The 25,480-nt window shown below is 37.2% G+C and overlaps 2 protein-coding genes across 3 annotated transcripts in view; one reads left to right on the top strand and one right to left on the bottom strand.

Moving 5' to 3' along the window:
- LOC125661326 (fumarylacetoacetase-like) overlaps positions 1-24,656 on the bottom strand; it is a 39,388-nt gene extending 14,732 nt beyond the window's left edge. For both annotated transcript variants that reach the window (XM_056147039.1, XM_056147040.1), the window contains exons 1-7: positions 24,516-24,656; positions 20,022-20,132; positions 18,662-18,783; positions 18,121-18,170; positions 14,480-14,570; positions 4,707-4,804; positions 1,512-1,664 (exon numbers count right to left, since the gene is read on the bottom strand). In XM_056147039.1, coding sequence (XP_056003014.1) covers positions 1,512-1,664; positions 4,707-4,804; positions 14,480-14,570; positions 18,121-18,170; positions 18,662-18,783; positions 20,022-20,132; positions 24,516-24,596 — 706 coding nt within the window. In that variant the 5' untranslated portion in view covers positions 24,597-24,656. The remainder of the gene's footprint in view (positions 1-1,511; positions 1,665-4,706; positions 4,805-14,479; positions 14,571-18,120; positions 18,171-18,661; positions 18,784-20,021; positions 20,133-24,515) is intronic.
- A 50-nt stretch (positions 24,657-24,706) lies between these two features.
- The window catches only part of LOC125661325 (methylcrotonoyl-CoA carboxylase beta chain, mitochondrial-like), a 48,372-nt gene continuing 47,598 nt past the window's right edge, over positions 24,707-25,480 (top strand). Inside the window, exon 1 of the mRNA XM_048893296.2 lies at positions 24,707-25,008. Within this exon, the coding sequence (XP_048749253.1) occupies positions 24,802-25,008 (207 nt within the window). The 5' untranslated portion in view covers positions 24,707-24,801. The remainder of the gene's footprint in view (positions 25,009-25,480) is intronic.

Genomic DNA, 25,480 nt, shown 5'->3' with positions numbered 1-25,480 from the left:
TGAGGCTGTGACAAACTTTCAAATGAACAAAGGGTCTTAGCTTAAAAATCTAGATTTCCTCAAAATGGACCAAGTTCAACAACCTGTAATTTTCTAGAAAAGGGTTCTCAAGATACTGAGCAGACAGTATATTTCCATGTCTAGTTTGACCCTTGACCTTTGATCATGTGACCTCAAAATCAACAGGAGTCATCTTCTCCTGAAGATCTACCAGTGTACTAAGTTTGATGTCTGTCAAGCAAAATATTCTAAAGATATTAAGCGGACATTTTATTCTTATGTCCAGTTTTACTCTTGACCTTTGACCATGTGACCTCAAAATCAATAGGGGTCATCTTCTCTTGAAGATGTACCAGTGTACCAAGTTTGATGTCTGTCAAGCATCTGACGTGTAAGATCTTAATCTAAATTTTTTACAGAACTCATGTACACATTTTTATAAAGTATAGTATGCTTCTAAAACGTTTACTGTGGGTACAATTTACAATTCTCATATTTCAATTATGTTTTTCTTTCTTGATTTGTAATATTATTTATCTGTTATTGTAGGTCAATGCCTTTATTTTCTACTGAATAAATTAATAAAACCAACATCTGCCTTCCTGCTCGGTTACAATAGGAAAGGAGAAAATTTATGGCAATGGCATTGTGGGAATTGAACACGGGACCCCTGCATTAGTAACCAGGTGCTATAACCACTGAGCTATCCAGGTGCTATAACCACTGAGCTATCCAGGTGCTATAACCACTGAGCTAACCAGGTGCTATAACCACTGAGCTATCCAGGTGCTATAACCACTGAGCTATCCAGGTGCTATAACCACTGAGCTATCCAGGTGCTATAACCACTGAGCTATCCAGGTGATATAACCACTGAGCTATCCAGGTGCTATAACCACTGAGCTATCCAGGTGATATAACCACTGAGCTATCCAGGTGCTATAACCACTGAGCTATCCAGGTTGATACTCATGGTCCATATTGATCTGTCCAATTCAGATCAATTCTGAATTCTGGTTCCTGTTTACAATGATAACTGCTAGAGTATTGTTGACACTTTCTTACCCCTTGGTTTATCAAAATATGGTGGTAAAATTGTTACATGAAACACAACATGCTTGCATCGGTTTTGAAGTATTAATTGATCATGCATTTAGCAGTCCTTTACTAGAATCTTTCTCTGTACATTATCAATAAATATAATTATAATTGTAACAAATATATTCTACATCTCTGCTGAGGATCAAACACAACAGTTCAGTATTCCATCAATTTAGCAAAGGATTAACCCAGAGCTGGTAGGAAGGAACGTCTTAAACCCTACAACATAATAGTAAATGACTGCCTTTACAATTTGAAGTTCAGTAGAATACTACTAATACTAGTAAGAGAATGTAGTGCCAGGCCTCACCACTCAAGTCATTCATCAGAACCATGCCAAAAATGTGCTCTTCAGTCTTATAACAGTAATACTAATAATACTAGAAAGAAAATGTAGTGCCGGGTCTCACCACTCCAGTCATTCATCAGAACCATGCCAAAAATGTGCTCCTCAGCCTTATCAATGCTGATTGGTTCTCCCATCTTGTTACCGGGGCCAACAAAGAATGCCATCTCCAGCTCAAAGTCAAACAGCTTACAAGGTCCAAACACAGGGGGCTGAGCTGCAATGTCAATTCATATTAACTTACATGTATACTTAAGAAATAAAGTTCACATTTTCAGGATAACATCTGAGGTCAAGAAATGTTATGAAATATAAAACCTGAGGCATTAGCTGAGGTAATTATTAATCATAATCAATAATCTTAAACTTCATTTGGTATATTCTACACATTCAATAGCAAATCTCTTAAAGGACACATCTCATGTTTTCAAAGTATACAGAATTATATGCATTTTGTCTTCCTTAATATGGTTATAGAAATCAATTGTAATAGTTCGTTCGCTGAAGTATTGTGATAATTAGCCACAATACGGACTTAAATCTAAGCCCCGATTTCAAAAAGCCTAGTTAATTAGATAAGGTAGTCACATGGTACAGTGACGTCATATGCGACCTTCGTCGATCAACTTGTTGTAAAAGTAGTGTTAGATATTTTTAAAAACTTGGGTTTTAGGGGCCTAATTTATTTACCATGGATAACATTTATTTCAATGTTGACAAATTTCCCGAGTCTTATATCTTTTAGCCACCAGTGCATACAAATAGCGACCCAAATGTAGTGAGGAAAGCGAGTTTGAAATCTGCATAAATTTGCGAGTAAATAATGTTTACATGGGATCACTGTCTAAACACTATTTGGTAATGCCATTTCTGTAAACAACTGTAATTAGCGTTGTTGGTTTTCTAAAATAAACAGTGCAATTATTATTAAATTTATTTTTGGAGAAGTTAGATAGGCCTAAATTAAGATACGATTATGTATCATTGACAACTAGGCCTACTGTCACGGGTGCATTTCGTAAAAAAATAATAATAAAAATTATCAAACTTATTGTGAAAATCACAATACTTTTAAATTATTTTATTCAAGCAATTTTATTAATCATTATTTTTTGTTATCTACACGTTACTTAGGAAGTGTGAGCGCGGCGTGCTGTTGTTGTAAACATGTACGCGTTCCTTAAAAAAAATGAAAGCATTATAATAATTCAATTCAAAGTTGGGAAATATCATATTTATTATTCATAATTGAAAGTTCAATTATCTTTTATCTTTAAATTTCTTCTTTAAAACTACCAGTTGGTAGACACTGCTAGCAAAGTTCTGCCTATATGTTATTACAAGGTGGTCAGTTGGTGCGAGTGTGTATTGAATTTGAGAGCAGAATGGAAAGCATATGCAGTAGGCCTATATGTAACAGTGTGAAGCTTCGATAGAACCATTTTCTCGCAGTTTATCTAGTACGTCTTTGTCCAAGTGCTTGTTTGAAAAAGTACAGGGACAGATTCTACTGGGTTTTTTAATGGCAAAGTTGTTGTGCCGACAAAAAATATTCATTTCTTGTCCCTCATACCTTCCTTCGAAAATTGAAAAAAACACAGTCATCTACTCGCTAGGATGTACCAATGTACCAAGTTTGATGTTTGTCAAGCAAAGGGTTCTCAAGATATTGAACGGACAGTGTCTTCCTATGTCCAGAGTGGATTGACCCTTGACATTTGACCTTTTGACCTGAAAATTGATAGGAGTCCTCTTCTACTCATAACCAACCCATACATGAAATATTACGATCAAGTGAATGGTTCTCAATATATTGAGCAGACAACACGTGGTCTACCGACCAACAGGTGCAAAGTAATATGCCCCTCTTCTTTGAAGGGGGGCATAATAAATCATTAATCATGGCCCTGTTGTTTTTGAGAAGATTTTTAAGATTTTTCCTATAAATCCACATGTAAAACTTTGATCCCCAATTGTAGCCCCATCGTACCCCCAGGAGCCATGATTGGAACAACATATCTACTTTATATATGAAAACTTTCATGTAAATTTCTACTTTTCTGGCTCAGTGGATCTTGAGAAGAAGATTTTTAAATGGTCCCACCCTATTTTTGCATTTTCGTGATCATTTCCCCTTGGAGAAGGACATTGCCCTTCATTTGAACAAACTTGAATCCCCTTCATCCAAGGATGCTTTTTGCCAAGTCTTTGTTGAAATTGGCCCAGTACTTCTGGAGAAGAAGCCAAAAATGTGAAAAGTTTACAGACAGACAGATGGACAAAGGGTGATCAGAAAAGCTCACTTGAGCTTTCAGCTCATTATAATCATACACCATGTACACACAGTTTGTCTGCTTCATGTCCAGCAGTAAAAAAGATTTTCTATTGCATTTTTAATTCATATTAAATGTATATGACCAATCATACCTATTTTCAATATATGACCAACTTACCCCCACCCTAGGGCCTGAACCCTGAACCTAGGGGTCATGAATTTCAGTTTTGGTAGAGGGCTCAATACTCACTATAATCATAATTGTCTCCCCGATGTACAGAAGAAGATTTTTGAAGATTACATAAAATTAATTTTGGTTCCAAGGTCCTATGCAATCTTCCAATTTAACACTTGACTAAAAGGTTCTTCAAAAGCTGGACCTTGTCAATGGTCTTAAACATTACTGTCGTCTCTTTGTACTACTGTTACAGACATTTTTGTATGGCCCACGTGTTTACAATCAATGTGCATTCTGCTGATTATGTGATATCGTAATGATTCAACCAATCAACGAGAAGAATACAATGAGGAAATACTGATTGCTATGTAAAATTCAAAGTCAAAACCGGATATTCCGGAAAATAAGATTCGTAAATGGAGTAATTTATGGAACAACCTAGAAATTTCTGGAAGCGGAATCATTCTATAGAGAACAGATTTTTCCAGCCCAGAAAGCAGAACTCCACTTTAAGGTGGAGAAAAATAATGTCTGCTTTCCAGAGAAGAAGCCGAAAATGTTCAAAAGTTTACAACTGACAGGCGACTGATGATGACAAAGACAGAAAGCAATAGGTCTCAGAGTGACTCAGGTGATCCGAAAAAGAAAGCAATTAGGTCTCAGAGTGACTCAGGTGATCCGAAAAAGAAAGAAAAAGTCTCAGAGTGACTCAGGTGATCCGAAAAAGAAAGAAAAAGACTTCTGATCTGATTGTAAACATACAAACTTACACATATCTGGTTTGATTGTAAACATAAAACACTTACATTCATCTGGTCTAGTTTGGCCATTTGGTCGCCTTAATGGGGTTCCTGATACCACAACAGAGGAAGCCCTGCCATGGTAACCAACAGGGAGATGTGTCCTGTAAACATTCACCAATAAATTCTTCATAGTTGTATCAAATAATAATTTTCAGTGAACTTCATATAATCAGTAATTAAACTGTTGTTTATTTATACATTGTGTATTACATGGGAGATTACCTTATTTTGCCAAATATAATACACATTGGTATTCAATATAAACCCCCTTTTTTGGGCCTGAAAATTGAGGGGAAATCACACTTCATGTGTATAATTATACTCAGCAAAAATTCTGACCATGTGGTATTCTTGATTTTATCCTTCATAGTTAATTTCACAAGAAATCTTTGTGGAAATAAAGTCAGTTCTCAACAAAGCACAAACTTTCTAAGATAAGAGATGTTTGTTTAACATAAACCCCCCCCCCCCCCCCCCCCCCCCCAGGTGATAAAATTGCAAAAGGTTATACATATGCTTAATTTGATTGATAGTAGCATCACTAATTCGAAATATTAGCAGACAATATCCTCCAATGTCAGAAGTGGATTGACCAAGGTGACCTAAAAATCAATAGGGGTCATCTACTCCTTATGCTGTACCAGGTTTGGTGTCAATCAAGCAAATAATTCTTAAAATATAGGAGACATTATATTACTATGTCCAGTTCAACAATTGACCTCAAAATCAATAGGGGTCATCTTCTCCTAAAGATGTAACAGTGTACCAAGTTTGATGTCTGTCAAGCAAAGGGTTCTCAAGATATTGAGCAGACAGTATATTCCTATCTCCAGTTTGACCCTTGACCATGTGACCTCAAAATCAAGAGGGATCATCTTCTCCTGAAGACGTACCAGTGTACCAAGTTTAATATATGTCAAGCAAAGTGTTCTCTAGACATTGAGTGGTCAGTCTATTCCTATGTCCAGTTTGACCCTTTACCTTTGACCATGTGACCTCAAAATTAATAAGGGTCATCTACTCCTTGGGATGTACCAGTGTACCAAGTTTGATGTCTGTCAAGCAAAGGGTTCTCAAGATATTGAGCGGACAGTATATTCCTATGTCCAGAGTAGACTGACCCTTGACCTGAAAAACAATAGGGGTCCTCTTCTACTCATAACCAACCCACATATGAAATATCATTACGATCAAGTGATTGGTTCTTAAGATATTGAGCGGACATGTGGTCTACCGACCGACCGACTGACAGACCTATGCAAAACAATATGCCCCTCTTCTTTGGGCCAAAATAAAAATATTGTTTGTTTCCCCTCGCCCGACCGAGTCTGAAAATTCACACCGACCCATAAGTTTTTATTACGCCATTCTGGTGAAGTTTTTTTTTTAAATTTTAAGAAATATTCAAGGTCGTTTCTGGTGCAGATCAGTATTTTATAATGACAAAAATTTTCTATATCTTCTTTGGTTTCAATCCAAAATTAAAAAATAATAATACAAATACAGGAGGTGTTCTGGTCCGAAATCTAGAAATTTCGCCGCCTCCAGCTGGAGGCGGCATTCTCTGGCTGATTTCAAATACTTACAAGCCGAATTCAATTTTAAGCTCATAACTAATCAATAAAACGATTCTTCTTGTACTTACTAATATCAATTTTATGGGTTCTTTCATCACATAAACAGTCTCTTGAAAACATTTTATCAAACTGTCGAGCTTTGTTTTGAGTCACGAGACTCGTTTGCTCAAATGGCAGTGAAAATTTGGTTGACTACAATTGTTGGCTTCTGTTTAATATCGAATTTTGGATTGATATTTTCTTTTAATCGATATTAATAAGTACAAGAATCATGATTGTTTTATTGATTAGTTACAAGTGAGTTTAACATTGAATTCGGCTCGCAATTCGGACTAGTGATCTGCAAGATCGAGATGGAGAAATGTTGTCTATACGAGGAGCGAGGAAACAAGAGAATTCGGGGCATCCAGTGTGCAAGTTGTGTTCTTCAGATGGGGAAAGTGTTGATATTTCGGATGGATGCGATATTTTTGACAGTCAATCAGAAGCATTCTCAATTTAACTTATTTCTGAACTAATGCTATATTTACAAACTGGAAAACACCTAATTATATGCACATGTGTAACTCAGCTCTGATTGGTTGATGTCAGCATCCATTTTGTTTGATCGGCAAAATCAAGTCCCGTTGAAACGTTTTCTGGTAAACTAGATCTACCGATATCATTTAAAAATATAATCAAAATCACTATCATATATAAAGATAATGTGCAAAAAACAAAAGCATAAAATGTCAGTGAACCATAAATAAAAGACAGCAACCGAGTTTACCAATTTTATAACACCATGTGTCCAAAACTAACACCATTGTCCATAGTTGCAACATTCTCCCTAACTTTATTTAAGTGTTAGTATGTGGTATAAATAGCAGAGCAAATTCTGATGAAACCCAATGTTCGTCGAATCAACCAATATGTATACATGTAGTCCAATGCCTAAGTTTGGTGGTTAGATAATGAGCATTTCCAAAATACATGAAGTACTGTCTGAAATATCGACACCTTTCCTAATTGCAAAACGTGGCAATCAAAGCAGAATTTACGCGAGAACTGACTATACGAGTTTGATGAGGAAACATGGATGATGTGCTTCACGACGTTTGGTATCGGGCATTGTTAATGGTTATAGGAATTTCATAATAAATAAAATTCTGCTAGCTAAAAAAAACAACTTTTTACCTACCTACCGACCTTCCTCTGAAATTTAGGGTCGGGAGAGGGGAAACAAACATATTTTTAAATGTGGCCTTGCATCAATTTTCATGGTTTATTATAATAAGAGGCCCATGGGCCACATCGCTCACCTGAGTCACCTTGGCCCATCTCTGAAAAACTTTCCATATATAATTTGCATGTAAAACCTTAGTCCCTATTGTGGTCCCAACCTACCACTGGAGGCCATGATTTTTACCAGCTTGAATCTGCACTATGTCAGGAAGCTTTCATGTAAAAGTCAACTTCTTTGGCCAAATGGTTCTTGAGAAGAAGATTTTTAAAGATTTTCTCTATATATTTCTATGTAAAACTTTGATCTCCTATTGTGGCCCCAACCTATCCCCAGAGGCCATGATTTGAACAAACTTGAATCTGCACTATGTCAGGAAGCTTTCATGTAAATTTCAGCTTTTCTGGCTCATTGATTCTTGAGAAGAAGATTTTAAAAGATTTCCCCTATATATTTCTATGTAAAACTTTGATCCCAAATTGTGGCCCCAACCTACTCCCGGGGGCCATGATTTGAACAGACTTAAATTTGCACTTTGTCAGGAATCTTTCATGTAAATCTTAGCTCTTTTGGCTCATTGGTTCTTGAGAAGAAGATCCCACCCCCTGGGGCCATGATTTGAACAAACTTGAATCTGCACTATGTCAGGAAGCTTTCATGTAAATGTCAGCTTTTATGGCTCATTGGTTCTTGAGAAGAAGAATTTTAAAGATTTTCACTATATATTTCTATGTAAAACTTTGATCCCCTATCAGTGATTTTTCTACATTTTTTACAAGGGTCCCGTGGCTTTCGAATTGGGAAAAATTGCCGACATTTCAGTCAAATTGGGAAAAATCAATTTTATCTTGGTTAATTTTAAATTCATATCAAACATTATAGTATCTTTACTTTACACATCTAATTTTCTTTAACCTTCTAAAATTTTCAACTATTCTATCCAAATCATTCCCATAACTCTTTGTTAAGTCTTATGTATATAATTCACATTGAATGTTCATTTTTTTCAAATACGTTTTCCTTCCATAATTTTATTATTGGGGAAAAATGCAAGCTAAATTGGGGGAAAATTGGCAATTATTAGGAGGGGAAAGGGCCAAAATTCGGACCCAAAATGGGCCTTAAAAAATCACTGCCTATTGTGGCCCCATCCTACCCCCAGGGGCCATGATTTGAACAAAATTGAGTCTGCACTATGTCAGGAAACTTTCATGTAAATGCCAGCTCCTCTGGCTCAGTGGTTCTTAAGAAGATTTTTAAATGACCCTACCCTAATTTTATATTTTTGTGATTATCTCCCCCTTTGAAGGGGGCATGGCCCTTCATTTGCTTTTGGCCAAGTTTGGTTGAAATTGACACAGTGGTTCTGGAGAAGATAAAAATTTGAAAAGTTTACAACGACGCCGCCGATGCTGACAGACAACGGACAAATTTTTATCAGAAAAGCTCACTTGAGCCGTCAGCTCAGGTGAGCAAAAAGGTCAAGCATTCTAAATATAGAATATGATTCGAAACCTGCATTTTCCCCTGGTTTTCCATGAATCCATGTACATGTATCTGTACATGTAATATTGTACACATGAAATTTGCTTTTTGTTTGTGTATGATTGCTGCGTGAATTGATGTGAAATTTGCGATCATTTCATAAGAAATATACATTAAGGTAGTACTCTACATCGTCATAATGGCTGACTTCCTTTAAAAACATGGATGAAACAAGAGGCCCAGGGGCCTTATAGGTCACCTGAGTATCATGTAACAACCTTCCAATGTTTGAATTAGGTTTGTGTTTAAATATAAGAATTTTACTTTTGGATGGAAGAAACATTGAATAGCTATGTGGTCAGCCCCGCCTTTGCACCAGAACCCCTGACCCAGGGGCCATAAATTTCAGTTTTGAAAGAAGCATCCTTGATCATCATTATCATACTATTAGTTTGTCTACTTAATACCCAGCAGCAGAGGAGAAGATTTTCAAAGAAATAAAATGCATTTTCACTATATGATCAATAGGGCCCCACCCTAATACCAGAACCCCTGACCCAGGGGCCATGAATTTCACAATTTTGAAAGAGGCATCCTTGCTCATCATAACCATGCTATTGGTTTGTCTACTTAATACCCAAGGACAGAGAAGAAGATTTTCAAAGAAATAATGCATTTTCACTATATGACTTATAGAGCCCCACCCTAGCACCAGAACCCCTGATCCAGGGGCCATGAATTTCACAAATTTTAACAAGAGGTACTGTGAGCTATGCTCACTAAAAATACCCCCCACTTACCCCAATCTCCCAAAGGGTGTTGGTAATAGGTATAAACTACCTCTTTTCTGAGTGTTGCTACTTTGATGTCCAGAGTGCATGACCTTTGACCTTTTGACCCCAAAATCGATAGGGATCATCTTCATCCCATTAGTAGTCCATATATATGATATGGTGACTGTAGGTGGAAAGGATAATGCTTTAGAGCCCGGAAACCATATTGCTACTTCAATGTCCAGTGCGCTTGACCTTTGACCTTTTGACCCCAAAATCGATAGGGAACATCTTCATCCCATGGGTAGTCTATATGTTTGATATGGTGACTGTAGGTGGAAAGGATAATGCTTTAGAGCCCGGAAACCATATTGCTACTTCAATGTCCAGTGCGCTTGACCTTTGACCTTTTGACCCCAAAATCGATAGGGAACATCTTCATCCCATGGGTAGTCTATATGTTTGATATGGTGACTGTAGGTGGAAAGGATAATGCTTTAGAGCCCGGAAACCATATTGCTACTTCAATGTCCAGTGCGCTTGACCTTTGACCTTTTGACCCCAAAATCGATAGGGAACATCTTCATCCTATGGGTAGTCCATATGTATGATATGGTGACTGTAGGTGGAAAGGATAACACTTTAGAGCCCGGAAACCATATTGCTACTTCGATGTCCAGTGTGCTTGACCTTTGACCTTTTGACCCCAAAATCGATAGGGAACATCTTCATCCCATGGGTAGTTCATATGTATGATATGGTGACGGTAGATGGAAAGGATAATGCTTTAGAGCCCGGAAACCATTGCGGCTACAGACGGACGGACAGACGGACAACTCGATTCCAGTATACCCCCCCCCAACAACTTGTTGCGGGGGGTATAAAGAGGCATCCTTACTCATCATTACCATGCTATTAGTTTGTCTACTTAATACCCAGAGACAGAGAAGATTTTCAAAGAATTTCTACATTTTCACTATATGACCAATAGAGCCCCACCCTAACACAAGAACCCCTGCCCCAGGGGCCATGAATTTCACAATTTTGGTAGAGGGTTCATTGCTCATTATAATTATGCCCACAGTTTGGCTTCTTGATGTCCAGGAGTAAAGAAGAAGATTTTTTAAAATTACACTCATTTTGATGGTTTCTGCCATTTTCACTATATGACCAATAGAGCCCCCCCCCCCTAACACAAGAACCCCTGCCCCAGGGGCCATGAATTTCACAATTTTGGTAGAGGGCTCATTGCTCATTATAATTATGCCCACAGTTTGGCTTCTTGATGTCCAGGAGTAAAGAAGAAGATTTTTTAAAATTACACTCATTTTGATGGTTTTTGCCCCACCCCTCAGGCCCCAGGGGGGCAGGGACCACGAATTTCACAATTTTTGTGCCCCTTCACCCACAGATGCTATATGCCAAAATTGGTTGAAATTGGTTCAGGGGTTTCAGAGAAGAAGCTGAAAATGTTCAAATGTTAACGCACGACGACGGACAAAAACAGATAGCAATAGGTCACCTGAATGAATTCAGGTGACCTAAAAATCCATATCAGCAATATTTGACTTTTCCTTTTCCATTTAAATACCTAGTCGAGTAGCTCAGTAGGTTAGAATACCGACTGCTGAACTATAGGTCGCAGGTTCGAGTCCAGCAGGGGTTTTAAATTTTTTTCAGATTGAATTCTACTAAAACTGTATTTTTTGACAAAAGTAAATTTGAAATTTTTCAACTTCAAAATGTTGTTGTACATATCCTCCACTTTTCATCTACATCAAATTTCTCTGGTGTAGCATATATCCTTAAGTAAATTTACAAAAATGCACTATGCTTTGTTTAGACTGAATATATTCAGAACTCTAGAACATGCAGTTTCTTGATTCTGGTATATTTTATTATGTATCCATTGATGAAATGTATAATATATCTTACCTGATTATGACAAAAGTACAATCAAAGGGAAAACATCCGAAACATTCCGAATGAATAGTTTGTATTGCGTTCACTGTGCCCTCACCGTTCACAATGTGCTCGCGTTTGTGCTCCATTCACGTTCTGCGTTCACTTATCGTTTACCAACAGTTAACCAAATTGCGTTCATCGTTTGCTGTGTTCGCTCCGTTCAAGTGGGAAAGAAGAATGTTTCAGGGACTGTAATATCATTGCTCTTATGCAAGATGATGAATATTAAAAGCAAATGAGTTTTAATTGGCTGTTCTCATATTAGTTTGATTATAAGTTGTACGCATAGAATTTTCTACAAATTTATATTCCTGCTAAAACCTATAGTGGTATATATTACGCACCCCTTTCTCACACAAACACAAAAAAAAAATCTTGAAAAAAAGTGCATATTATATTCAGCAAAATAAGGTATAGATATAATGTGAAATGGTTGTGAACAACCAGTTAAATGACAGGTACCTGTAAAGTGCGAAACAAAATTGAAACAAAACGAAATCTACCGAAACGAAATGAAACCAACTGAAACGAAACCCACCGAAACGTAACAGATTGTATAACCGAACTCTTTTAATTATAATAATTAAAAATGGTATCTTCGGCCCCTGTGAAAGTTACCACATATAAATAAAATTCGCCTCCCCTTTGATGTAGGCTTTCGGCTTGACTGTTACAAAGTTTAAAAGCTAGAAAGGGGGGAGGGGGTAAGCACAAAGTACATATCCGTAGTTAATTAAATGCCATGTATAATTAGTTTCGGATCCATAAATATCAGAACCAAGGGTTACAGTCTCAGAGATCTGGGTAAACACACTATACGAGGGGTGGGGTTGCTGATGTTGGATCCGCCTTTGGGCATATATACATTGTTTGAAGAAGCTGATGTCTCAGAAAATTGAAAGCAGGAAGAGCTCTTAACCTCTTATTTTATCTCTAACTGCTGAGGTGCGAGTACTTTCAATAATGGAAAAACTCTATACATTTGGGGTGTTGCTAAGATGGGGAATTGAAAACGGGACGGAAAACGGAATTTTTTTTAAAGTACATGTAATAATATTAGGAGGAGGTTGGCATTTTGTAAACTGAAAAGGCTTATGAACAAGGGAATTTTAAGCAGAAATCACAAAGAGAACGGGAGGACATATTCAGAATCCACCGTTTAATATACTACATACAAATACACAATATCCATATGTTTACAGATATTTGTCTTTAGAGCAAAAAATACTGAAACATGAATTTATGCCCAAAAGTGGATCCAACACCGACGACCCCATCCCTAGTTTAGTGTGTTTCCCCAGACCTCTGACCTGTGAGACTGTAACCTTTCATTCTGAAATTTATGGATCCGAAGCTAATTGCACATGGTATTTATGTACTTTGTGCTTACCCTCCCCCCCCCCCCCCCCCTTCCAACTTTTAAAACTTTGTATCAGTCAAGCCGAAAGCCTACATCAAAGGGGAGGCAAATTTTATTTATATGTGTAAACTTTAACAGGGGCCTAAGATACCATTTTTAATTATTATAATTAAAAGAGTTCGATTATGCAATTTGTTTCATTACATTTCGGTGGGTTTCGTTTCGTTAAATTTTGTTTCGTTTGATTTCGTTTCGCACTTTACAGGTACCAGTTAAATGACATACAGCAAATTTCTAATAATGAGGACATCAGCCCATCATTAAAATTTTGTTTGTTTGATGTACTCCGACCCTCATTTTTCAAGTCGGGTAGGTAGGTCGGTATTTTTGTTTTGTTTTTTGAATGTCATGAAAATCAGATTTACAAAATTTACTGATGTTTTCATTAAACACATAACGCTGCCAAACATAATAGAGTTTAGAACATTTATTTTGTACACATTGTATATAATACACGTAAATCTTCCAATGTCTTCTGAAATTTTCTAAGGACATTTTGTATTCGTCACAGATGAGGACCTCTACAGTTGTTAATAAATAAATGAACACCCCTTTTTATTACCACCAATTGATTCTTCTATTTGTGGTTTGACATTCATAATAGTAATCACCTAAACACTTTAATGTGATCCATGAATATCCAAGTGAATTACATGATGACGGCACTTTACAATCAATTTTAATATTGCCCAATATAATTTTAATGCCGACTTCCCCGCATCATTCAATTTGTTGTGACGATCATGTTCCATTCGTGTGTCTCAGTTTAAGAGCAAAGTAAAAGTGCCTTTCACCTATTAAATCGTCATAACATTTAAATAATCCCATATCAAAATTGTATGCGTGCTTTTTCAGAAATATATATAGACCACCAACTCGTGGTCCGCCATAATTTTGGTGCACTATCTCGCGTGATTTTTTATTTAAGTAACATGGCTTTCAAACTTTTGTACACATATACGATCAGGTCTCGACGGGGGAGTTCGTAGCTTCTTGCTCTATCTTGTTGGTAGATAATGTGGTAATTTGGAGCAGGGATGCGGTATATTTGATCGTTCATATAGAAAAGTGCTTGAAAAGTTCCCGGATTAACAAATGATCATTATCAAAGTGAAAGTAGAACCGAAAGACGCCCAAAGAACATTTTGATACAGTGTAACAAAAATTCTGTAAAACAAATAATAATTAAAATTTCGAAGTGTGGAAAAAACGACTGGGTCGGGACAAATTTCACGGGTCGGTCGGAGTACATCAAACAAATCAATTTTTATTTTAAGCCTCACTAAGACATAACACCACATTATGACATCACATTATGGAACAATTGGTTTTACCAGTTTGGCATGAGAGCATTATCGGGTCCTCTGAACATACAGCCAACATTGAAAGCATGATTCTTTGAGGAGTAGAAATCTGTGTAGTCACCTGAAATCAAACAAACTACTCTATACAGGCTGATGCAGATAGTGTTAGTCACATCAAGTTACAAAACACCTCAGTGTCATTTACAGAAACTGTACAGTTACAAAACACCTCAGTGTCACTTACAGAAACTGTACAGTTATAGAACATCTCAGTGTCACTCACAGAAACTGTACAGTTATAAAACACTTCAGTGTCACTTACAGAAACTATACAGTTATAAAACACTTCAGTGTCACTTACAGAAACTGTACAGTTATAAACATCTCAGTGTCACTCACAGAAACTGTACAGCTATAAAACACTTCAGTGTCACTTACAGAAACTGTACAGTTATAAACATCTCAGTGTCACTCACAGAAACTGTACAGTTATAAATATCTCAGTGTCACTCACAGAAACTGTACAGTTATAAAACACCTCAGTGTCACTCACAGAAACTGTACAGTTATAAACACTTCTCAGTGTCACTCACAGAAACTGTACAGTTATAAACATCTCAGTGTCACTTACAGAAACTGTACAGTTATAAACACTTCAGTGTCACTTACAGAAACTGTACAGTTATAAACACTTCAGTGTCACTTACAGAAACTGTACAGTTATAAAACACTTCAGTGTCACTCACAGAAACTGTACAGTTATAGAACATCTCAGTGTCACTCACAGAAACTGTACAGTTATAAACATCTCAGTGTCACTTACAGAAACTGTACAGTTATAAACACTTCAGTGTCACTCACAGAAACTGTACAGTTATAAACATCTCAGTGTCACTCACAGAAACTGTACAGCTATAAAACACTTCAGTGTCACTCACAGAAACTGTACAGCTATAAAACACTTCAGTGTCACTTACAGAAACTGTACAGTTATAAACATCTCAGTGTCACTCACAGAAACTGTACAGCTATAAAACACTTCAGTGTCACTCACAGAAACTGTACAGTTATAAACACTTCAGTGTCACTTACAGAAACTGTACAGTTATAAAACACTTCAGTGTCACTCACAGAAACTATACAGTTACAAAACACTTCAGTGTCACTTACAGAAACTGTACAGTTATAAACATCTCAGTGTCACTCACAGAAACTGTACAGCTATAAAACACTTCAGTGTCACTCACAGAAACTGTACAGCTATAAAACACTTCAGTGTCACTTACAGAAACTGTACAGTTATAAACATCTCAGTGTCACTCACAGAAACTGTACAGCTATAAAACACTTCAGTGTCACTCACAGAAACTGTACAGTTATAAACATCTCAGTGTCACTCACAGAAACTGTACAGTTATAAAACACTTCAGTGTCACTCACAGAAACTGTACAGTTATAAACACTTCAGTGTCACTCACAGAAACTGTACAGTTATAAACATCTCAGTGTCACTCACAGAAACTGTAGAGTTATAAACATCTCAGTGTCACTCACAGAAACTGTACAGCTATAAAACACTTCAGTGTCACTTACAGAAACTGTACAGTTATAAACATCTCAGTGTCACTTACAGAAACTGTACAGTTATAAAACACTTCAGTGTCACTCACAGAAACTGTACAGTTATAAACATCTCAGTGTCACTCACAGAAACTGTACAGCTATAAAACACTTCAGTGTCACTCACAGAAACTGTACAGTTGTAAACACTTTAGTGTCACTTACAGAAACTGTACAGTTATAAAACACTTCAGTGTCACTCACAGAAACTGTACAGTTATAAAACACCTCAGTGTCACTCACAGAAACTGTACAGTTATAGAACATCTCAGTGTCACTTACAGAAACTGTACAGTAATAAAACACTTCAGTGTCACTTACAGAAACTGTACAGCTATAAAACACTTCAGTGTCACTCACAGAAACTGTACAGTTATAAAACACTTCAGTGTCACTTATAGAAACTGTACAGTTATAAACACTTTAGTGTCACTTACAGAAACTGTACAGTTATAAAACACTTCAGTGTCACTCACAGAAACTGTACAGCTATAAAACACTTCAGTGTCACTTACAGAAACTGTACAGTTATAAACATCTCAGTGTCACTCACAGAAACTGTACAGCTATAAAACACTTCAGTGTCACTTACAGAAACTGTACAGTTATAAACATCTCAGTGTCACTCACAGAAACTGTACAGTTATAAACACTTTAGTGTCACTTACAGAAACTGTACAGTTATAGAACACTTCAGTGTCACTTACAGAAACTGTACAGTTATAAAACACTTCAGTGTCACTTACAGAAACTGTACAGTTATAAACACTTCAGTGTCACTTACAGAAACTGTACAGTTATAAATATCTCAGTGTCACTCACAGAAACTGTACAGTTATAAAACACTTCAGTGTCACTCACAGAAACTGTACAGTTATAAACACTTCAGTGTCACTCACAGAAACTGTACAGTTATAAACACTTCAGTGTCACTCACAGAAACTGTACAGTTATAGAACACTTCAGTGTCACTTACAGAAACTGTACAGTTATAAACACTTCAGTGTCACTTACAGAAACTGTACAGTTATAAATATCTCAGTGTCACTTACAGAAACTGTACAGTTATAAAACACTTCAGTGTCACTCACAGAAACTGTACAGTTATAAACACTTCAGTGTCACTCACAGAAACTGTACAGTTATAGAACACTTCAGTGTCACTTACAGAAACTGTACATTTATAAACACTTCAGTGTCACTTACAGAAACTGTACAGTTATAGAACATCTCAGTGTCACTCACAGAAACTGTACAGTTATAAACACTTTAGTGTCACTTACAGAAACTGTACAGTTATAAACACTTCAGTGTCACTTACAGAAACTGTACAGTTATAAACATCTCAGTGTCACTCACAGAAACTGTACAGTTATAAAACACTTCAGTGTCACTTACAGAAACTGTACAGTTATAGAACATCTCAGTGTCACTCACAGAAACTGTACAGTTACAAAACACTTCAGTGTCACTCACAGAAACTGTACAGTTACAAAACACTTCAGTGTCACCTACAGAAACTGTACAGTTACAAAACACTTCAGTGTCACTCACAGAAACTGTACAGTTATAAACACTTCAGTGTCACTCACAGAAACTGTACAGCTATAAAACACTTCAGTGTCACTCACAGAAACTGTACAGTTATAAACACTCAGTGTCACTTTCAGAAACTGTACAGTTATAGAACATCTCAGTGTCACTCACAGAAACTGTACAGTTATAAAACACTTCAGTGTCACTTACAGAAACTGTACAGTTACAAAACACTTCAGTGTCACTTACAGAAACTGTACAGTTATAAAACACTTGAATGTTTTGGTCTAAAACCCGATTAACAAGGTGATATAATATGTCAGATAAATATTTATACAAGAGGCCCACGGGCCACATTGCACACATAAGAAGCAGTTCCTAGCAACAAACAAGCTTATCAAAACTTTTGTGGCCCCATGGGTCACAATATAAATATTGAAATATACTTGATCTTCATTCACATGCCAACATTTACACTAACATATACGAGATCAATGGTTGCACAAAATACTGACCTATTTTTGCTGGTAAGTGCATGATTGCTTCAGATTGTGGAACAAAGGCTCTGAAAAATATAGAGACTGATTATAATGAAACAGTGATTTTTCTACATATTTTGCAAGGGTCCCGTGGCTCTCGAATTGGGGAAAATTGTCGACATTTCAGTCAAATTGGGAAAAATCAATTTTATCGTAAATAAATTTTAAAATCATATCAAACATTATATTATCTTTATTTTACATCTAATTTTCTTTAATCTTCTAAAATTTTCAACTAATCTATCCAAATCATCATTCCAATAACTCTTTGTTAAGTCGTATGTATATAATTCACATCAAATGTTTATTTTTTCAAATACATTTTTCTTTCATAATTTTATTATTGGGGAAAATGCAAGCTAAATTGGAGGAAAATTGACAATTTTTAGGAGGGGAAAGAGCCGAAATTCAGACCCAAAATGGGCCTTAAAAAATCACTGTGAAATGAACTGACTTCTGTTTAAAATTTCACAGATATTTTGGCATATTTCTCTTCCTAGCATCCCATTGTTAGTACCTAGATCGTAGTTCCTTGTTGTTAGAGAGAAGTGGTTCTTGAGAGGACAGAAGTTGCTGTAGAGTGGACCGGGCCTCCTTCCAGGCTTCCCGACCAAGGCCCATAAAGGAGTTCAGGGTGGTCTGAAAGAGATCAATGAAACTAGATCTGTCCCAATGGGAGTAACACACCCCCACATGACTCATGCATATTAGGGCATATATTTCAAATATTCTAAAGTTGAAGGCCATAAGAGCTTCAACACTAACCATGCGTCACTGGAACACAAATTACAAGCTACATTCAATCAGATTCACTGGAACACAAATTACAAGCTACATTCAATCAGATTTCTTCCTAAACTTTTCTTAACATGTTCATGAACCATAAAAAGAGCAAATGCAATTTTTTAATGTGATGTGACACAAATTTTGACTTGTGCTTATGATCATAGGAGCGAGGGTTCTTTATCATGCCAGTCCCTATCATGACACTGGACCTCCGATTTTAAGGTCATATCTGAAAGATCTGCAACTTTTACCAGGCACTTGGTGAAGAACAGTCATTACCTATGTTAAAGGAGCATGGACACCATCTTGGTAAAAAAAAAAACTACTTAAATTGATGATTGTATTGTATATAGTTTATCATCCCTCTCAAAAATATTTCACTCATATGGAGACGTCACCATTGCTGGTGAAGGGCTGCAAAATTTAGGCCTATGGCCATTGAGCAGGGAGAGATCTTTATTGTACCACAACTACTTAGATATTGATTAGCAATATGGTAGTATTTGATATGTGTAGAACATAGAAACAAACCTACATTTCAAAAACTGACACAGAGACGTGTTTGAGACATTTTCAAGGCATGTTATGTTTATATGTTACATGACTCGGCTATCAATATGGCACCAAAATTGAAAGCTTACGTCAAAAAAGCTTTCACAAAGAAAACATTCAGTTCTTGCTTCTTTGTGCTTACTTCCTAAATTGATTTAGCAATAATCTATGTCTGAATGTTAATGACATACTTTATAGAAATCTTGGTGTTCTCACCTCCGCATGATTTACATTTGTTAACAGTCCTATGAAATGCACGTGTACGTTCATCGCACTCTAGATACAGATTAAGACCGTGTTTACAAACACGATTTAGGCAGCCAAGTTTCAGGTAAATACAAAGTGTATCCTGAGTAAAAATATTTTAATATTATTTCTATAACAAAAAATTTCAATGGATTAAAAATCGTGTCCATGCCCCTATAAATGTTATAGGTTTGACATTGCACCAACATAACCATTCAAAACCAGGCCTCAAGGTTGTAAAGTCCTAACTACTAGGCTACTGCAAATGGTGACATGAAATGAGGAAATCTTACTTCTTCAAAGACATCTTGGTTGCCTTGTAGAACAGGTCCAGTAAAGAGGTGTCTGACAACACTTACATCTAACACCTGATTTCCAATAGCAACACCAATACGATGTCTTGGCTGAAATAAAAAGCAAACATCACAAAAATTATTTCGATTTACATGAAAATCTGTTCATTCTGTGGGATTTTAGTTTTAAAAGTTTTGCTCCATCTTTTTTCTTAATGGAAAAAAATAGACTAGTCCTGATGGGACAAATTGCTTGATGGGGCAAGAGATATTTCAGTAGAAATGTGATTAATATTTTGATTGTAATAAGTTTGATAAATATTAAATATTAGAAAATAAAGTCCAGGTCCGTATTTCAGGTTTTCTTTAAAGAATCATAAATTTTTTAGGCTCCTTTCTAGTACATCGTAATGTATCTTATCCTATCAGTAAGTCATTCCTAATAACATAACTATTTAATGTACAACTTTATCTTGGTCATGTTTGTGCAAAAGTGGCGGCTTCATAACCGTCTCTAAAACTAACATTCAGGGAGAAGACGATTTTAAAAAGAAAGGCAATGTTGAGAATAACAAGAGGCCCATGGGCCACATCGCTCACCTGAGTCACCTTGGTCCATATCTGAAGACTTTCCATATATATTTGCATGTAAAACCTTAGTCCCTATTATGGCCCCAACCTACCCCTGGAGGCCATGATTTTTGCAAACTTGAATCTACACATGTCAGAAAGCTTTCATGTAAAATCAGCTTTTCTGGCTCAGTGGTTCTTGAGAAGATTTTCCCTATATATTTGTATGTAAAACCTTGATCCCCCCTTGTGGCCCCATCCTACCCCCGCGGGCTATGATTTGAACAAACTTGAATCTGCACTATGTCAGACAGCTTTCATGTAAATATCAGCTTTTCTGGCTCAGTGGTTCTTGAGAAGATTTTCAAAAGATTTTCCCTATATATTTGTACTTTGATCCTCCCTTGTGGCCCCATCCTACCCCCAGGGGACATGATTTGAATAAACTTGAATCTGCACTTTGTCAGGAAGCTTTCATGTAAATCTCAGCTTTTCTGGCTCAGTGGTTCTTAAAAAGAAGATTTTCCCTATATATTTGTATGTAAAACTTTGATCCCCTATATCCCCATCCAACCCCCGGAGGGCATGATTTTAACAAACTTGAATCTGCATTATGTCAGGAAGCCTTCATGTAATATCAGCTTTTCTGGCTCAGTGGTTCTCAAGAAGAAGATTTTTAAAGATTTTCCCTATATATTTCTATGTAAAAATTTGATCCCCTATTGTGACCCCATCCTACCCCCGGGGGCCATGATTTGAACAAACTTGAATCTGCACTATGTCAGGAAGCTTTCATGTAAATTTCAGCTCTTCTGGCCCAGAGGTTCTTGAGAAGATTTTTAAATGACCCACCCTATTTTTGCATTTTTGTAATTATCTCTCCTTTGAAAGGGACATGGCTATTCATTTGAAGACACTTGAAAGCCCTTCACCCAAGGATGCTTTTGGCCAAGTTTGGTGGAAATTGGCCAGTGGTTCTGGAGAAGAAGTTGAAAATGTAAAAAGTTTACAGACAGACGACGGACAACAGGCGATCAGAATAGCTCACTTCAGCTTTCAGCTCAGGTGAGCTAAAACGAATTTTCGGCAAAGTGACAATCCTAATTTATGCAGAGATGCCAACATTTGATGACAAGAAAGAGGAGCAGGGGGGTTCTGATGAAGCCCTGATGAGTCTGGGGGCAAGCCTTCTCTTCCCTGCTGAGCAAGTCTTCTCTCCCCTTCTCTTCCCTGCTGTGCAAGCTTTCTCTTCCTTGTTGTACAAACTTTCTCTTCCCTGCTGTACAAGCCTTCTCTCCCCTGCTGTGCAAACCTTCTCTCCCCTGCCATACAAGCCTTCTCTTCCTTGCTGTGCAAACCTTCTCTTCCCTGGTGTACAAGCCTTCTCTCCCCTTCTCTTTCCTGCTGTACAAACCTTCTCTTCCCTGCTGTACAAGCCTTCCCTTCCCTGCTGTACAAGCCTTCTCTCCCTTCTCTTCCCTGCTGCGCAAACCTTCTCTTCCCTGCTGTACAAACCTTCTCTTCCCTGCTGTACAAGCCTTCTCTCCCCTTTTGTGCAAGCCTTCTCTCCCCTTCTCTTCCCTGCTGTGCAAACCTTCTCTTCCCTGCTGTACAAACCATCTCTTCCCTGCTGTACAAGCCTTCTCTCCCCTGCTGTACAAGCCTTCTCTCCCCTGCCATACAAGCCTTATTTTCCCTGCTGTACAAACCTTCTCTTCCCTGCTGTACAAACCTTCTCTCCCCTGCTGTGGAAGTCTTCCCTTCCCTGCTGAGCAAGCCTTCTCTCCCATTCTCTCCCCTGCTGTAAAGCCTTCTCTCCCCTGCCGTACAAGTCTTCTCTTCCCTGCTGTACAAACCTTCTCTTCCCTGCTGTGCAAACCTTCTCTTCCCTGCTGTACAAGCCTTCTCTTCCCTGCTGTACAAGCCTTCTCTCCCCTTCTCTTCCCTGTTGTGCAAACCTTCTCTTCCCTGCTGTACAAGCCATCTCCCCCCTTCTGTACAAGCCATCTCCCCCCTTCTGTACAAAACATCTCTACCCTGCTGTTCATGCAAACCTTATGGGTCACTAAGGCTCCCAAAGTATCAGTTTTCATATTTGGTCTAAATTTTGTTTTAATTTATTTTGGTCACATAACTTCTCTCACAGTCTGTATTTGAGTGCTCTCCGTAGACCTCTATTGCACCCAAACATTTACTTTCACTTTCTATTGATTTCTGAACCCGAAAAAAATAAAATTGGAGCATATACAACATCAAATTGGAGAGTGGATTTCAAGGCTTAAAATCGGAGATGCTCCGTAGAAATCTGAACAGTTAGCATATGTCTGTTTACAAACTTAATTGATAATGTCAGCAGTATAGTCTGCACCTTGTGTCAGAAATTCAGCGCTATCACCAGTACTTTGTCTTTCCTTACCCGTAATACAATTTACAGAATTGATAGCATCTATGCACATTTTTGTTGACTTATTGACTAACACGACTACTGCAAACAGTACAATATATGCCTGTCGGACAGTGAAATTCAACCTGAAAGCATATTGTGCACTCTGAATTAATACAACACACATTCTGAATAGAAAAGCCTTAAAGTGGGTCGTGGTGCACCAATCCATCTGACATTTGAACTGATCATGTATTTCTCTGAGAGTGAGGTTGTAACAAAATGTTGGTGCAATACCTATGTATGATGATAAAAAGTCCAAGAAACCATTTAATGTACTTTTAGCCCTAAAGTAGGTCATAGTGCACCAATGAAGTTGAAATGTAAACTGCATGATTATGTATTTCTCTGAAAGGGAGGTTGTGACTAAATTTCAGAGCAATACCCATGACCACACCAAAAAAAATCTGGAAAACTGTTTGACCTACTTCTACCCCTAAAGTACGTCAAAGTGCGCCAATCTGGCTGAAATGTTAACTGCACTTGTCTTCCTCCGAGAGTAAGTCTTTGAGTAAAAATCAGGGCAATATCTGTATCCATAATGAAAAAGTTCGGTTTGTATCTTGCCTACAAGGTTTTCCTTCCAAGTGATACTATGACCTTGACAATTGACCTTGGATAACAAAAAGCATTCTCCACTTGGCATTAGGAATATGTGTACCAAGTTTGACAGTCTTAGCCCCAACAGTTTGGTCTATATTCTGCCTACAAGGTTTTCCTATTATTTGATACTGCAACCTTGACTTTTGACCTTGAAAAACAAAGGGTTCATTTTGTATTTTGCCTACAAGGTCCAAACAGACAGACGGACGATGCCATACCGTAATACGTCCCATGTTTGAGGGATATATTAAAAAGAATTACAAATATTGGTTATTACAAAGTGATACAAAGTGTATATAAATCAAATTTGCATTTTAAACAGATCTCTAACAAGCCTATACACGTATCAACACTTCGCGAAAGTTACGTCCCTTGTCCGCTATCTCCCGGATAAAAATCGTATTTCCCTACGTTGGCCTTTGTAATTTTCCTATCTGTAGCTTTAACATCTGTTATTTTTCCATCAATTGCAGTCAACTACAATATGCCCCAGATTGGGGCAACCCATCAACTTGTATGAAAACTTGGTAATTGGCTAAAATTCAAAGTAATAACATCTTACATTTGGTAAGGTAAAGAAGGAAAACTGGGTTTTTCACCGATTGACCTTTGGCTGACCCCGCAAAGGGACGTAACTTGCGGCGAAGTGTTGATACGTGTATTGATCAACATAAAAAGGCTATCACATACATGTATTTATACCTAAATTGTAGTAAACTTTACTGATCTGCGAGCAAGTCAAAGTTTCAAAGTTTACAATACATATATTTTCAGACGTCAGTGATAGCTGTACATGTGTAAATACAAGCAAATGATTGGCTCTGAACAGACACACCTCCAATTTCTTAAATCACTGCCAAACAATGAGCAAAACTTACGTTATCTGCAGTAGAAAACACCCCATATGGCAAATTCTGCAAAGGAAAGTCGCTATCAGGGCTGACTTCAATAAATGACATTGTGAAAAAGAGACTTTAGTTCGTAGTTTACACGTGCCTTGATTTGACCGCTGACAGGAAGTATAAGTTTATTTGTTTCGTATAATTTCGAACCTGTTAAACTTGTCCCAGAATGAATGATATCATTAGTATGACGTACATAAGGAAAATTATATGGTTATTTTTCCATTGAATCACATTCTATGATACATTTTTATAGATAAACATGTTGAAGTTATTTTCTCCGAAACTACGGAAGGTGCATGACTTTGGCCTGCCAATTTTTGTTTACAATACAAATGTGAAAATCATGTTGCGACGTTACGTTTTGTCGCTCACCACAAGAAAAATTGTGAAATGTCAAACACGCCTGTTGAACTTAGATGCGGTTGCGCCTATTGGAACTGCTCTTGAAAAGGATGCAAATTACAAGGTGAAAACATGAGTAATTCGAATTTCCTCAGTCACCAAGGGTTTTGAATATGAAGCAACACTGCACTATTTAGAATCAAAGAAATAGATAACAGAGATATGCAACTGCCATGGTGATATGATTACCACATTAAAGATATGTGATGAGCCTACCTATACACGGACCGAAATTTATTATTTTGTTTTTACCATAAGGAAATATTGTGATTTTTATTTTCTAGGCCTATTAGAAAGAACAGAAATCCAGAAGCATTTTAAATTCTGTGTGGCGGTCCAAACAGGTTGGGAACACTTCCCCTACAGTGAGATATTCTTGCAAAAATGCGATTATCCCTCTCTAGTGAGAGTAAATATATCCTGTACAACCAAGAAAAACCATCCGTGGAGTACATCTCTTTGTGTTTAACGTGAAAAGAAGAAAAAGTGCTAAAATGTTAGATACTTCTGCAAATATAATAAGTAATATGTATACG

Source organism: Ostrea edulis, chromosome 8 (genome assembly GCF_947568905.1).
Source record: "Ostrea edulis chromosome 8, xbOstEdul1.1, whole genome shotgun sequence".
In the NCBI taxonomy this organism is placed as follows: domain Eukaryota; kingdom Metazoa; phylum Mollusca; class Bivalvia; order Ostreida; family Ostreidae; genus Ostrea; species Ostrea edulis.
Note: the sequence above shows the minus strand (reverse complement) of the source record. Positions and strands in the feature narration are given on the sequence as shown.